We start from the raw sequence: 16,938 nt of genomic DNA on the forward strand, positions 1-16,938 counted from the left end.
AATTTAATTTAATTTTATTATTATTTTTTTAATTTATTTTTTTTATTGGTTGTTCAAAACATTATAAAGCTATTGACATATCATATTTCATACAATAGATTCAAGTTGGTTATGAACCCCCAATTTTACCCCAAATACAGATTGCAGAATCACATCGGTTACATATCCACACATGTGTGCTTTTTAGCAAAGCATTTTATCTGTGCCACGAATAGTTTCCACATCTGCACAATTTAAAAAGGCGTGTACAGCCTGAAGGTTTTTGTTAGGTACAAAAAAAAAAAAAAAAAATTACACCTGCTAACCTGTAAGTTAAGGTTATCTTGAAAGGTAAAACAAGATCTTGAAGAAAACACATCTAAGTTACACTGCAGAAAACCGAGAAATATATTTAAAATTTTTAAAAAATGTCCCATGTTGTTAAATAACATTCTCATATTATTTTGGGGAGAAAAGAAATAGCCTATGGTCAAATGATAGTTTTCAGGGACTTATGTCAAACAAACTACAAAACCTGTGATTTTTTCAATAAAAAGCCTATGCATTTTATTTATATTTTCATTTGGACATGTAGTCTTATTCATTAGATATGCAAAGTGTCTGGGATACAAGAGTGAAATTCAACTTTCTACCTTTGGTCTCTGATTAAATTTTTCCATGGTCATATAGTTTTCATACAATATAGCATATAGATTTTAATTCCTAATTAAAACTTTTTCATCACAGATTACTCATTAAGATAATTCAGAATTTAGAAACTTCTATACTGATAGCTTTATTGACAAAAGGATAAATCACTCTAAGTTTGGCTTTGAATTTCAGAAAAAATTCAGAGAAAACAAATATGTTGCTTTATATGAGCTCTGTATGAGTTCTACAGGTTTTTTCACTGACTTATATACTCTGCTGATTTCTTTAAATTTTGGGAAAGTAACATGTAAAAATCCTTAATTTTTTGTTTTTTTTCTAAAGAGGTTTCTACATGTTGCCCAGGCAGGCCTTGATTTCCTGATGTATGTCACCACACCTGCCAAACAAAAACTTTTTTTGATGAAGAGTTATTTGTCCTAATATTATTTGTGGATGGATTATAATATATCTTCCATTTTATAACCAGAATCTATTTATTTATTTATCTATCTATCTATTTATTTATTTAATGGAGGGGTATCAGGGATTGAACTCAGGGACACCCAACCTATGAGCCACATCCCCAGCACTATTTTGTATTTTTTTTAGAGAAAGAGGTCTCACTGAGTTGCTTAGGGCATCACTTGCTGAGACTGGCTTTAAACTTGGGATCCTGCTGCCTTAGCCTGCTGAGCCACTGGGTTTACAGGCATGCCCCACCATGCTCAGCAGTATTTTTTTTTTATTGTTTCTTTTTAGTTATATATAACAGTAAGATTCATTTTGAGATAATTATAAAAGCATGGAATATAATTTGTTCTAATTGAGACCCAATACTTCCACTTTCTCTACCCTTGTACCCTTTCTGCTATTTACATATACATACCATATATATATGTATATATATGTATATATCTTGTGGATGTAGATGATTGTGAAATTCACTCTAGTATATTCATATATCTACATACAAAAGTTAAGTCAGATTCATTCACTTTATTTCTATATTCAACCTACCCCTCCTTCCTTCCATTCCTCTTTGTCTAATCCACTGATCTTTTTTCCATTCTTTTTTATCCTCCACCCCCTTATTTTGAATGAGCTTCTGTATATCAAAGAAAACATTAGTCCTCTGACTTTTCAAGGCTGGCTTATTTCACTTAGCATTATAAGTCTCCAGTTCCATCCATCATTACTGACAAAAGTAACAAAGTCATTCTTGTTTACACCTGAATAATACTGCATTGTGTATACATACCACATTTTCTTTACCCATTTGTTTGTTGAAGGGCAGTTAGGTTTGTTACATAGATTGGCTATTATCAAATGTCTTGCTGTAAACATTGACATGGCCAGATCACTGTAGTATGCTGTTTTAAAATCTTTAGATATATACTGAGAAGTAGAATAGCTGAAACAAAAGGTGGTTCTATTCCAAGTTTTTTCAGGAATTTCCATACTGCTTTCCAGACTGCTTGCACCAATTCATAATACCACCAGCAATGTTTGAGTCTACCTTTTCCCCCACATCCTAACAAATATTTATTGTTACTTGTATTTTTGATAATTGCCATTTTGACTGGAGTGAGATGAAATATCAATGTAGTTTTAATTTGCATTTCTCTAATTGCTACAGGTATTGAACACTGTTTCATATATTTGTGGTCTACTTGTATTTCTTCTTTTGAGATCTGTCTTTTTAATTCCTTTGCCCATTTGTGGAATGGGTTATTTGTTTTTTGCTGTTAAGTTTTTGAGTTCTTTGTATATCCTATATCTATTCTTAAGGTTCAGAAAATGATAAGGTGATATTCCTTTAAGTGGCACTAAAAATATTATTATATTAACACTTCTGGGGGGAAAATGAGGAATTATTAGTGGAGTAAAATATAATATCATAAAAGATAGTACAAATTCCAACATGCTTAACCAAGCTATGGAAAACTCAATACCATAATTAAATAAATATGCAAGAGTACTACTTACGGATATAATTCTGAAAGCTGTTCAGCTATGGCATAAGCTGTTGGGTCTCTGTCTAAGGCATACAGAATAATATCTGATTCCTTCTGAAGAATGGCTCTTGTGTGGCCTCCTGAACCAAATGTCATATCTAGAAAAACCTAGCCAAGAAAGAAAAAAAAAAATTACCACTTAAAATAAATATAAGTAATTCTGGTTATCTATGTTAATTGCTTTTCTTTTTTGGTGTAAAACAAATTGTATTATTTATTTATTCTTTTTTTAAATAAATGACAGCAGAATACATTATAATTCTTTTTATACATATACAGCACAATTTTTCATATCTCTGGTTGTATATAAAGTATGTTGACACCAATTCATGTCTTCATACATGAACTTTGGATAATGATGTCCATCACATTCCACCATCCTTGCTAATCCCCTGCCCCCATTCTCTCGCTCCTACCCCTCTGCCCTATCTAGAATTCATCTATTCCTCCCATGCTACCCCTCCCTACCTCACTATGTGTCAGCCTCCTTATATCAGAGAAAACATTTGCCATTTGTTTTGGGGGGATTGGCTAACTTCACTTAGCATTATCTTCTCCAACGCCACCCCTTTACCTGCAAATGCCATGATTTTATTCTCTTTTATTGCTGAGTAAAATTCCATTTTGTATATATGCCACATTTTTTTATCCATTCATCCACTGAAGGGTATCTGTTGGTTCCACAATTTAGCTATTGTGGTGAACTCTGCTGCTATAAACATTGATGTGGCTGTGTCCCTGTAATATACTGTTTTTAAGACTTTGGGGTATAGACTAAGGAGAGGGACAAATGGATCAAATTGTGGTTCCATTCCCAGATTTCCAAGGAATCTCCATACTGCTTTCCATATTGGCTGCACCAATTTGCAGTCCCACCAGCAATGTATGAGTGTACCTTTCCCCCCACATCCTCACCAACACTTATTGTTGTTTGTCTTCATAATAGCTGCCATTCTGGCAGGAGTGAGAAGATATCCTAGGAATTAAACCAGAGACTCTGTGTCTAATAGAAGAAAAAGTAGGCCCTAATCTTCATCATGTGGGATTAGACTCCTATAGTGCAAGAATTAAAACTAAGAATCAATAAATAGAATGGAATCAAACTAAAAAGTTTCTTCTCAGCAAAATAAACAATCTGTGAGGTGAATAGAGAGCCTACATCCTGGGAGCAAATTTTTACCCCTCACACATCATATAGAGCACTAATCTCTAGGGCATATAAAGAACTCAAAAAACCTAAACACCAAAAAACCAAATAACCCAATCAACAAATGGGCCAAGGACCTGAACAGACACTTCTCAGAAGAGGATATACAATAAATCAACAAATATATGAAAAATGTTCATCATCTGTAGCAATTAGAGAAATGAAAATCATCTATCTTAATTTCTAGAAGCCCATAATAATAATTTGCAGAGACAAGAGCAAATGGGAAAAAAAATTTTTTGCCTACAGTCAAATTCTAACATTTGTTTTCAAATTTTGTGAATTTTTTTTCTGTAATTTCTCCTGTTATCTACCATCTTTGACAATATTCCCCAATATACTGAATGAGTAACAAATGTACATACACCGATATGCTAGGACAAAAATATCGTGGTGCATAGTGGATTTGGAAATAATGGCTATCAAATCCACATTCACTTTATAGCATGCATTTTTAAATTAGAGCTTTATAGTTATACAAAATAGTTGAGTTCACCCCAACAAACTCATACATGCATGGAGTTTGCATTCAGTTCATGATCCCCACTCATCCCTCCTCCTTTTCCTTCAAATCCTCCCTTACCTCTCTCATATTCCTTCCTCAACTTTGCTAGACTTCCTTTTTCTCATTATTTGTTTATATTTGATTGGTTCTTTCTACCTACATATAAAGGTGAAGTTCCCTGTGGTATGTTTATATATGCACACAACATGATTTTTGAAGAATTCATTATACATTACCTCCCCTACCCATCCCTAGAGTTGAATTTTTTATATATGCCATCTGGCTCAATTATGAGTGATCAGTCTAAAAAACTGATCAGAGTATCAGTGCTGGTTCTTTCTTTCTCTCTCACATTCTCCTCCCCCTATTCTTTGTTGTTACTTATATTATAACAATAATCCAAATCATACAAATAGTTCTCAAAGTGCCTGTAGGTTTTATACTAAAGACAATCATTTGACAACCGAATGAGTGCAGTGACTATGAAAATACACCCCTCGCATCTCTACCAGGGAAGTGGTTTTCTGAGTCTGTATGTGTCTGTCTGTCTGAGCTAACTCTTGAGTATTTTTTATTATTATTATTTATTCTATATATGATAGCAGAATGCATTATAATTCATATTATACATACAGAGCACAATTTTTCATATCTCTGTACACAAATTAGAGTCACACCATTTGTCTCTTCATACATGTACTTAGGGTAATGATGTCCATCTCATTCCACTGCCTTTCATACTGCCATACCCCCTTCCTCCCCAACCCCTTGCTCTATCTAGAGTTCATCTAATCCTCCTATGGTATCCCATCCACCCCATTATGAATTAGCACCTTATATCTCAGAACACATTTGGCATTTTGTTTGGGGGGATTGGCTAACTTCATTTATCATTATATTCTCAAACTCCATCCATTTACCTGCAAATGACATGATTTTATTCTTTTTTAATGCTGAATAGTATTCTGTTGTGTATATATACCACATTTTCTTTATCCATTCATCAACTGAAGGGCATCTGGGTTGGTTCCACAGTTTAGCTATAATTTTTTTTTAATGCTTTCCAGCACTCAGCTGGAAAATCCAATAATTTCTTGTCATTGGAAATACCTTAAAATTAGTGTGGTTTATTTTATCTTATTTTCTCTAAGTGCTTCATATGAAAATTAAAGATATCCAAGAAGAGAGGAAAAATAAACAACCAAAAGAATAAATGAGAATGAATGTAACTAACAATAAATAATTAAAAGATAAATCAAATATAACCTAGAAAAAGCTCAAAGTTTTTTAAGTAAAAACACATGAGGCAAATTCTGTTTGACACTAAATAAATTTCTTTGAAAAACATGATGTGAAGTCAAAATTCCAGTGTCTTCAGATTTTTCCCAATGTTTAAAAAGAAAAAGAGGATGAAGAAGGAAAGAAGATCATTTCCACCTACTTAAATGGGAAGATAACATATAATAACTCATCTAAACCAAGACATAGTGGAGAGTAAAGAATTTTCCAATAATACTTTTGCCAGGGTGAGAGAATATAGTATATATGAGAGCATATTTTAAAATGTTTGGCTCATTCAAGATACATAATACAGTTAACTGAATTTGAATTTATTTCTAAGCTATTTTATTTGGCCATACTTTGAAGAAAATAGATCTCAGTTGAGCAAGAAACCAGATCTTAATGATAAGAAACACGTGTGTGTGTGTGTGTGTGTGTGTGTGTGTGTGTGTATAAGGTAGTCAACTCTGACTGATTTGGAAGTCAAGATACTATCCGCACATCCCTTCAAAGTTATGGCCTTAGTTGAAGGGGCCCTTTCAATAAACTTCACGTATATCCTGAACATAAAAATACTTACTTTAGTAATATTAAAAAACAAAGATAAATAACCTATGTCTATCAGCCAGACATAAAATATTTAAACACACAGACTCACATAAACACACACTGAATTTCACATGTATAATGAAAAAAGAGAAATTCCTATATTGGATTTGAATATTTCTGTTCTTTTAATATTATACCTTAGTTTATAGAGCATGTTCAGAGACAGGGCACAATGACGTTTTGATTTGGGGACACCTATTTACCACTCTGAATGCAGTCCTCTGATCAAGTAGCCTGCTATTGAAACAATAATATTAGAATCAAAATTGAGAAGAGAATGGAAATATAATATGCAAGAGACATAAATGTGAGAAAAATGTACAAGCATTACTTTTTAATACTTTAAGATTTTTTACTAAAACTTAATCTTATACTTTATCACTATCAGCATAAAAGCCATGGCTACTTACAGTAGTTTTAGGTGGACACAATATCTTTATTTTACATTTATGTGGTGCTGAGGATCGAACCCAGTGCCTCATACATGGAAGGAGAGCACTCTACCAATGAGTCACAATCCTAGTCTTCACAATTTAAACAGTAACTTTACATTTATGAGAGTACATGCATAAATCTCAAGATCAAACACACTTTTTCCAGTTTGTATACGTACTTCAGGAATCTATGAGTAGGTAAAAAACATATAACCTATTTACCTCAGTTTTAAAATTTGTGAGTTCAGCATAATTAAAACAAAGAATTTCTTTTTTTATTGTCATATCTTTCCTTTAGTTTTTTTATTTATGTATGATAGCAGAATACATTGAAATTCTTATTATACATGTAGAGCACAATTTTTCATATCTCTAGTTGTATACAAAGTATATTCACACCAATTCATGTCTTCATACATGTACTTTGGATAATAATGTTCATCACATTCCACCATCATTTCTAATCCCATTCCCCTCCCTTCCTCTCCCCGCCCCCGCCCTATCTAGAGTTTGTCTATTCCCCCCATGCTCCCCCTCCCTACCCCACTATAAATCAGCCTCCTTATATCAGAGAAAATATTCGGCATTTGCTTTTGGGGATTGGCTTAACTTCACTTAGCATTATCTTCTCTAACTCCATCCATTTACCTGCAAGTACCATGATTTTATTCTCTTTTATTGCTGAGTAGTATTCCATTGTGTACATTTACCACATTTTTTATCCATGATATACAATCAATCAAAAAATATATGAAAAAATGTTCATCATCGCTAGCAATTAGAGAAATGCAAATCAAAACTACTGTAAGATTTCATCTAACTCCAGTCATAATGGCAGCTATTATGAATACAAACAACATTAAGTGTTGGCGAAGATGTGGGGAAAAGATACACTCATACATTGCTGGTGGAACTGAAAATTGGTGTAGCCAATATGGAAAGCAGTATGGAGAATCACTGGAAAACTGAGAATGGAATCACCATTTGACCCAGCTACCCTCTCCTCGGTCTATACCCAAAGGACTTAAAAACAGCAAACTACAGGGACACAGCCACATCAATGTTTACAGCAGCAAAATTCACAATAGCTGTGAAACCAACCTAGATGCCCTTCAACAGAATTTGTTTCTTTTTATGGCACCAAATCTTGATATAACCTTAGATTTAAATCAGGAGTATATAAAATAAAACAATTTGCATGATTGCCTTATTCCAATCCAAGAAAAGCCCAACCAATATATAAAAAGAAAAATTTACCTCATTAAAAAATATTCTGTAAAATATCAGAGATTATAATTGTAACTTATATGAATTTTTTAAATATATCATGATTATGCCCTTGAAGGAGTATTGACAATCAAGTAAGTTTCCAAAGGGGGAAATATCTATTATTACCAGTCAAGTGTAATACAGAAACAAAGTAGTACTAAACAAAACTAAAAATAAACCCCACCCTGTGTCCTGGATAAATAGGTGATTGAAGACATCAACTTTCATTTTTAAAATTCTGATATGCATTGCTTATCAAATATAATAGTGCCATTTAGGTCACATGGGCACCCTGCCCCAACACCAATACTATAATTGAAAAGGAATTCAATTAGTTTTACCCTTCTCCTGTGTCATTAATATGACAGAAGACCACTTTCTTTTTAACCTATACAAATTGATAATTAAATAGGAAGGTGGTCAATTTTTCGGTCTTTTTTTTCCTTAACAAATGCAGGGACCCCTTCCAGACTCATTCTATGAAGCTAATATTACCCTCAAATCAAAACTAAAGACACAAAAAGGAAAGAAAACTTCAGACCAATATCCCTGATGAACACAGATGTAAAAATTCTCAACAAAATTCTGGAATATTGCATAGAAAATATATTAAAAAGATAGTGAACCACAAACAGGTGGAGTTTATCATATGGAAACAAGGTTGGTTCAACATATGGAAATCAATAAAATTAATTCATCACATCAATAGACTTACAGGCAGACATCATATGATTATCTCAATAGAAGAAGAAAAGGCATTGAAAAAATATAGCACCACTTCATGTTCAAAACACTAGAAAAACTAGGGATAGTAGGAACATGGCTCAACATTGTAAAAGCTATATACACTAAATGGAAGCCAACAGCATTCTAAATAGATAAAAACTGAAAGCATTACCACTAAACACTGGAACAAGACAAGGATGCCCTCTTTCACACTTTTGTTCAACATTATTCTTGAAACTCTAGCCAGAGCAACTAGAAGAAAAGAAATTAAAGGGATACAAACAGAAAAGAACTTAAACTATCCCTATTTGCCATCAATATGATCCCTTATTTAGACGACTAAAAAAAACTCCACCAGAAAACTTCTAGAACTCATAAACGATTTCAGCAAATAATAGGATATAAAATTAATACACAATTACATTCCCATATATCAGTGATGAATCAACTAAAAAGAAAATTAAGAAAACTACCACATTCACAATAGCCTCAAAAAAATTAAAATTTTTGAGAATCAGTGTAACAAAAGAGATGAAAGCCTTCTACAATGAAAACTATAGAACACTAAAGAAAGAAACTGAAGAATATCTTAGAAGATGAAAAGAGCTCACATGTTTTTGGATAGGGAGAATTAACATTGTCAAAATGGCCATCCTAGCTGGGCATGGTGGTGCAAGCCTATAATCCCAGAGGCTCAGGAATCTGAGGCAGAAGGATCCCAAGTTCAAAGCCAGTCTCAGCAAAAGTGAGGCACTAAGCAACCCAGTGAGACCCTGTCTCTAAATAAAATACAAAATAGGGCTGGGGATGTGGCTCAGAGGCAGAATGCCACTGAGTTCAATCCCTGGTACTGCCCCGCCCCCCCAAAAAAACATGGTCATACTACCAAAAGTGCTTTACAATTAATGCAATTCCAATTAAAATTCCAATGACCTTCTTCATGGAAATATAGAAAGCAGTCATGAAATTCATTTGGAAAAATAAGAGACTCAGAATAGCAAAAGCAATCCTTAGCAAGAAAAGTAAACCAGGAGTTATCACAATACCATACCTCAAATTATTCTACCAAGCTATAGTAATAAAAACAGCAAGGTATTGGCACCAAAACAGACATGTAGACCAATGGTACAGAATAGAAGACACAGAGACACACCCACATAAATACAGTTATCTAATACTAGACAAAGGCACCAAAAACATACATTGGAAAAAAGATAACATTTACAACAAATGGTACTGGGAAAACTGGAAATCCCTATGCAGCAAAATGAAATTAAACCCTTCTCGCCCTGCACAAAACTTAATTCAAAGTGGATCGAGGACTTTGGCTCTAGATCAGTGACCCTGAACCTAATAGAAAACAAGTAGGCCCCAATCTATATCATGTGAATTTAGGAAACTACTTCCTTAGACTCCTAAAGTGTAAAAAATAAAATCAAGAATCAACAAATTGGATGAAATCAAACCAAAAAGCTTCTTCAGGGCAAATAAAACAATCAAGATTGTGAAGAGAGCCTATAGAATGGAAATTTTTGCCAAATGCAAAAAAAAAAAAAAAAAAAAAAAAAACCAACAACAACAAAAAAAAAACCACAGCATTAATCTCCAGGATATATAAAGAACTCAAAAAACTTAACACCTAAAAAACAAACAGCCCAATCAATGAAAAGGCAAAGGAACTGAAGAGGCACTTCACAGAAGGAGAAATATGATCAGTCTACAAATATATAAAAAAATGTTTAACATCTATAGCAGTTAGAGAAATGCAAATCAAAAATGAGATTTCATCTTAATCCTGGAAAATTGGCAGTAATCAAGAAAATAAGCAACAATAAGTGTTGGTGAGGATGTGGAGGAAAAGGTACACTCATAAATTGCTGATGGGACTACAAACTGGTGCAGACATTTTGGAAAGAAGTAAGGAGATTCCTCAGAACACTTGGAAAGGAACCACTATTTGCCCAGTTATCCCACTCCTCAGTATATATCCAAAGGATTTAAAATCAGCATATGTTGGGAGCCATTAGCCAAGTAAGTAGGTATGACAATTTCCTTGCCAGCGTACCCCATGTTGCAGTGACATTGAATGTAGGTGACCTTGCTCAAGGACCAGGGCGGATTAGGGTGTTCTGGGTTTAAGATAATCGTGTTTAGGGCGTTCCCAGTTTAGGTTCCAGGTTTAAGGTTTAAGATTATTCCTCCTGGGAATAGGGCGTATCCTGCTGCCTGAGTTCCCCTTGAGTTCTCACAGGATTCAGACAGTATATTTTGGAGATAGAAGCCCAGTGGAGGTGGATTTGGGCAGAGAACGTGGATTTGGGCAGAGAACGTGGATTTCCCCAGAACGTGATTGTAGACAGCTGGTGTGAGTTCGGGAATAAAGAGTTGCTGTTTGAATCTACAAGCTGTGTGGTGGCTCGTGATTGTGTGCCCAGCCAGACTGCGGCATTTGTGCCCAGCCAGACTGTGGCATTTGGCGGCTAGTACGGGGAACGTCTAAAGCTTGGAGGTAAGTGAAATTGCTTGCCCCTGAGGAAGAGCGAAAGAATGGGTGACCAATTCAAAAAACAATGTGTTATTGTTTTGATTTATCTTGTTTTTGTTTCAAGCTGCCTATCCCTAGAAATTTCTCAGGCAAACTGGAAAAAATGGTTGACTAAATGTTTGAAGTTTGTCGGCCCTGAGGAAGAGAAAATTGATACAATGATTTTTTATTCCGTTTTTGTTTCATTCAGTTTCGGCTTTGTTTTGTGTTATCTTATTGGGTTGCTTTATCTTTATAGTAGATTAGAAATTAGTAAAAAACAAACCGAAAAGATGTTAAGTAAATTGTTAGAGGTTCAGACCATGGAGAAAGACATTTTAGATCAAGCAAAAGAGAAGGTCTCTCGAGCTAGTCAGACAGAGGAAGAAAATTTAAAGGAAAAGGGGTTGTTAGGAAAAAGGCCACAACAGGAGGCTGTTACTAACTCCGTTTTATCACAAGAGGGCATTATTCAACCAACAGCCCCACCGATGGAGACAGCTGAGTGGCCCTCAAACCCCGTAGTTGATAAATGGGATCCTGAGACAGGACCTCAAAGATTAGCATGCCCTGTACTTGAACAGGCAGAAGGGCAGCGAATTCACCGTGCATTAGATTTTAAAACAGTGAAGCAGTTAAAGGAGGCTGTAACAACCTATGGTCCCCAAGCTCCCTTCACGGTAAGCATGGTTGAGTCCATTACTAACTTGGACATGACGCCAGCAGATTGGGCTAGCATGTGTAAATCTGTACTAAATGGAGGACAATATTTGTTATGGAAGGTTGCCAATGAGGAATTTTGCGCGGAGACAGCTAGGCGAAATGCAGCAGCCGGTTACCCTCAAAGAAATCTAGATATGTTGTTAGGAAAAGGACCTTATGAGGGTCAACGGCAACAAATTGAATATGATCCTGCTATATATGCACAAATTGCTGCAGACGCAGTTAGGGCATGGAAGACTTTACAAGGACATGGAGATTTACAAGGTCAGCTATCTAAGGTAATACAGAGAGCTAATGAACCTTATGCTGACTTTGTAGATAGGCTAATTCAAACGGCTGCCAAAATTTTTGGGGATACAGAACAAGCAATGCCATTAATAAAACAACTGGCTTATGACCAAGCAAATCGTTGCTGCAGAGAGGTTATTAGACCATGGAGACATGAAGATTTAAACACATATATTAAATTATGTAGAGATATTAATGAACAAGGGCAAGTCTTGGCAGCTGCAGTACAACAGGCTTTAGATGCCAGGCCAAAAACATGCTATGATTGTGAACAAACAGGACATTTTAAAAGGAATTGCCCCATAGGAGGAGGGTTTAACAAAAGTAGGTATCAAAGGAATAGAATACCGGGTATTTGCCCACGATGCCGTAGAGGGAGACATTGGGCTAATGAATGCCGTTCTCAAACCACCATAGAAGGGACTCCCTTATCAAAAAACGGACAAAGACCAGGTATTTATCCAAGATATCGTGGAGAAAGGCATCAGGCCCCATTGCCAAAAAACGGACAGGGGGGCCCAATGCTCCGGGGCCCACAACCACAAATATACGGGGCAGTGGAGGATCCCAGCAACACCATCAGGGTAGTGCCCAGGACACATTGTCCATTAAATCCCTCATCAGACAAACCCGAGGGAGCGCAGGGTTGGACATCTGCGCCTCTGCCAGAGCAGTATTAACTCCAGAGATGGGAGTTCAAATCATTCCCACAGGAGTAAAAGGACCTCTTCCCCAAGGAACAGTAGGCTTATTATTGGGACGTAGTTCATCTACATTAAAAGGACTTATGATAAGTCCTGGGGTAATTGATCCCGATTATGTAGGTGAAATAAAAATTATAGCTAGTTCTCCAAGAGGTATATATCAGTAATTTCACCTGGAGATAGAATAGCACAGTTGTTAATAATACCCAGCCTACATAATAAATTTCCTAGTCATAGTGTAGAAAGAGGTTCCAGGGGATTAGGCTCCACAGGTGTAGATTGGGCTATGTTGTCTTTAAATTTAGATTCTCAACCAATGCTAAAACTAAATATTCAAGGTCATGAGTTTAATGGGCTACTGGACACAGGAGCTGACCTTAGCATCATATCTCGTCAAGAATGGCCAAAACATTGGCCATTACAACAAGCCACTCAAACGCTTCGAGGCCTAGGAGTGGCGACTAATCCCCATAGAAGTTCTATGATATTAGATTGGAAGGATCCTGAAGGATGTGAAGGAACTATACAGCCATATGTATTGGATCATCTTCCTATAAATTTATGGGGACGAGATGTCCTAGATCAATTAGGTTTGACGTTAACAAATAACATCAATCCTAATGCGCCCACTACTAGGGCTAGACAAGGCTTTAGGAAAGAAAAAAGATTAGGAAAACAAGGGCAAGGTATAGCAGCACCAGTACAAATAGATCAAGGAACAGACAGACATGGGTTGGATTTTCAGAAAGGGCCACTGAGACAATCAAAATTACTTGGAAATCAGAAAGACCAGTGTGGGTTCCTCAGTGGCCCCTGACTAAAGAAAAGACACAAGTAGCCCATGTTCTGGTCAAACAACAATTAGCGGAAGGACATATACAACCTTCCATATCTCCCCATAATACTCCCATTTTTGTCATCAAAAAGAAATCTGGTAAATGGAGATTATTGCAAGATTTAAGAGCCATTAATAATGAGATGGTTATTATGGGACCTGCTCAATCAGGGATTCCTCAATTGTCTGCTTTGCCAAAAACCTGGCATGTTTTAGCTATAGATATTAAAGATTGTTTTTTTTCAATTCCAATTCATCCCGAGGATAGTCCACGTTTTGCATTTACTATCCCTGCATTAAATCATGAAGGTCCTGATCAGAGATATGAATGGAAAGTACTCCCTCAAGGGATGGCTAACAGTCCAATTATGTGTCAAATATATGTTAACAAAGCAATCCAGCCACTTAGAAATCAAAATCCTGAACTACAAATATTTCACTATATGGATGATGTATTATTGGCACATAAAGATAAAAACATATTGCTGGAATGTTATGCCACACTTACAAACTTATTAAAAAATTATAATCTAGAGATAGCAATAGATAAAGTACAATTAAATTTTCCAATTAATTATTTAGGAGTTCTATTATCCTCAACCATGGTCCGTCCACCAAAAATTCAAATACGAGTAGATCAACTCAAATCACTTAACGACTTTCAAAAGTTATTGGGAGACATAAATTGGATAAGGCCTTATCTAGGTATACCAACAGGAGAGTTGGGACCTTTATTTGATATTCTAAAAGGTCCATCAGATCCAAATTCACCCCGCATGTTAACTCCTAAAGCAAGAAAGACATTAAAAATTATTGAAACATATATGGAAAATATGCATTTGGATAAAATTGATATAAGTTTGCCTTTATTATTTATTGTACTACCAACAAAAAATATTCCTACAGGAGTATTTTGGCAAGAAGGTCCATTATTATGGATACATTTATCTTATTCTCCTAACACTATTCTTACTAGGTATCCTGAGGCTGTAGGACAATTAATACTCAAAGGAATAAAAACAGCAAAGGGAATGTTTGGAATTTCTCCCAATAAAATCATTACTCCATATACTATGGATCAAATTGATGAGTTAGCTAATGAGTTAAATACTTGGGCAATAATCATGTGTAAATCTAATGTTACATTTGATAATCATTTACCATCTAATCCTTTGTTGTCTTTTTGGCCTAAACATCCTGTAGTTTTTCCTAAAATGACAAGAAAAACACCTATCATGAATGCTCCAAATATATTCACTGATGGGTCAAATAATGGTACAGCAGCAGTAGTTACCCCTGATCAAACTTTTACATTTTTAGTACCCAAACAATCAGCTCAAAAGGTAGAGCTTAATGCAGTTTTACAAGCTTTTGTGATGTTTAAAGATTCTGTATTTAATTTATTTTCTGATAGTCAGTATGTAGTTAATGCTATAGTATCTCTTGAAGATGCTGGTAGGATTTTCCCCTTCTTCTACTGTTTTCTCTTTGTTTTCCACTATACAAAGTCTAATCTGGGACAGAAAAGATCCATTCTTTATAGGACATATTAGGGCACATACAGGATTGCCTGGAGCCCTTAGTTTAGGCAATGATTTAGCAGATAAAACTACACATGACATACATATTTTCTCTACATTTGAAGAAGCTACAAATTTTCATAAAAGGTTTCATGTTAATGCTAATACTTTACAAAAGCGTTTTAAAATAACTAAGGAACAAGCCAGACATAATAAAACAATGTCAAAATTGTGTGACATTTTTACCACAAGTTAATCTTGGGGTCAGTCCTAGAGGACTGATACCTAACCATATTTGGCAGATGGACGTCACACACTTGCCAAAATTTGGAAAATTAAAATATTTACACGTTATAGTTGATACTTCTTCCGGATTTTTGATGGGCTCCCTTCATGCCGGAGAAAAAACTAAAGATGTTATAGCTCATTGCTTACAAAATTTTGCCACTGTGGGCGTTCCTAAACAGTTAAAAACCGATAATGGTCCTGGCTATACCTCTACCTCTTTTAAACAATTTTGCTCATCATTTGGTATTACTCATATAACAGGAATCCCATACAATCCACAGGGACAAGGCATAGTTGAAAGAGCTCATCAAACTATTAAAACGTATTTATTAAAGCAAAAAGAGGGAATTGGAAGGGGGTATATATCCCCCAAAGATAAACTTAAAATAACGCTTTTTACTCTAAACTTTTTAAATTTGGATTCATCAGGACTTAGTGCTGCGGAAAGGCATATGTATCCAAAAAATGTACATAAGCCTAAAGTACTTTGGAAAGATATTCTAACAGGACAATGGAAAGGTCCTGACCCAGTGATTGTCTGGAGTCGGGGCTCTGTTTGTGTTTTTCCACAGGGAGAACAGCAGCCGATTTGGATTCCAGAGAGATTAACTAAAACAATTTCTACAGATCGAAAAGAAGATGATTTGACTCAAATCCATAACAGCTGATATCCAGAACTCCAGCTTGGCCATTCTTACATCTGTAACAGTGATTAACCAGGATGCTTTTTTCAATAGCTATTTTATTATTGCATTTTTCCACATCATAAGGTTCTATTTTTATTTTTTGAGCTCATACAAACCTAGGTTAATGTTTTTCTGATCAGTTTTATTTTTTGACTGTGGAGTTTTTAAACATTGCAATGGAGATTTCACCCAGGTAAAGCTACAAGGCCTTTACTATTTTCTTATGTGTTGTACGTTTGTGTACACTCTTGTGTTTTGTGTTGTATGTCTGTATGTGCGTATGTCCATATTTCTTATATGAGGAGCGCTCATGAAAAAATGGATCCGAATTATTATAATTTTTATTCACGTGATTTAAATGGTTTAATTTAAATTAGGTAAACAGCTGTTAAAGATTGTTTTTAAAGGAGGTTAACAGATCTGTTTGTTTACTAATTTAAATTAGGTAAACAGCTGTTAAGGATTGTTTTTAAAGTAGGTTAACAGATCTGTTTGTTTACTTTCACCTTTCCTTTTCATTATATTTAATAATTCTCTTCAGGATAATGTCTTTTTAGCATCATTGCCAGAATTCCCATCTCCATCCCAGTGCCGGTGAAGACAGCTTCTATGATAGCTATCACAGTAAGCTGTATAAACTGATGCATCAATGAATATAACTCAACAAGTAATGCTCAATCAAGGAGTCAACTTA

The 16,938-nt window shown here is 35.1% G+C and overlaps 1 protein-coding gene across 2 annotated transcripts in view; it reads right to left on the reverse strand.

The window, feature by feature from the left end:
- Window positions 1-16,938, reverse strand: part of Mettl15 (methyltransferase 15, mitochondrial 12S rRNA N4-cytidine) — a 245,656-nt gene that overhangs the window by 134,366 nt on the left and 94,352 nt on the right. For both annotated transcript variants that reach the window (XM_071616322.1, XM_027936714.2), the window contains exon 4: window positions 2,617-2,753. In XM_071616322.1, coding sequence (XP_071472423.1) covers window positions 2,617-2,753 — 137 coding nt within the window. The remainder of the gene's footprint in view (window positions 1-2,616; window positions 2,754-16,938) is intronic.

This window comes from Marmota flaviventris, chromosome 9 (assembly GCF_047511675.1).
Source record: "Marmota flaviventris isolate mMarFla1 chromosome 9, mMarFla1.hap1, whole genome shotgun sequence".
Classification (NCBI taxonomy): Eukaryota; Metazoa; Chordata; class Mammalia; order Rodentia; family Sciuridae; genus Marmota; species Marmota flaviventris.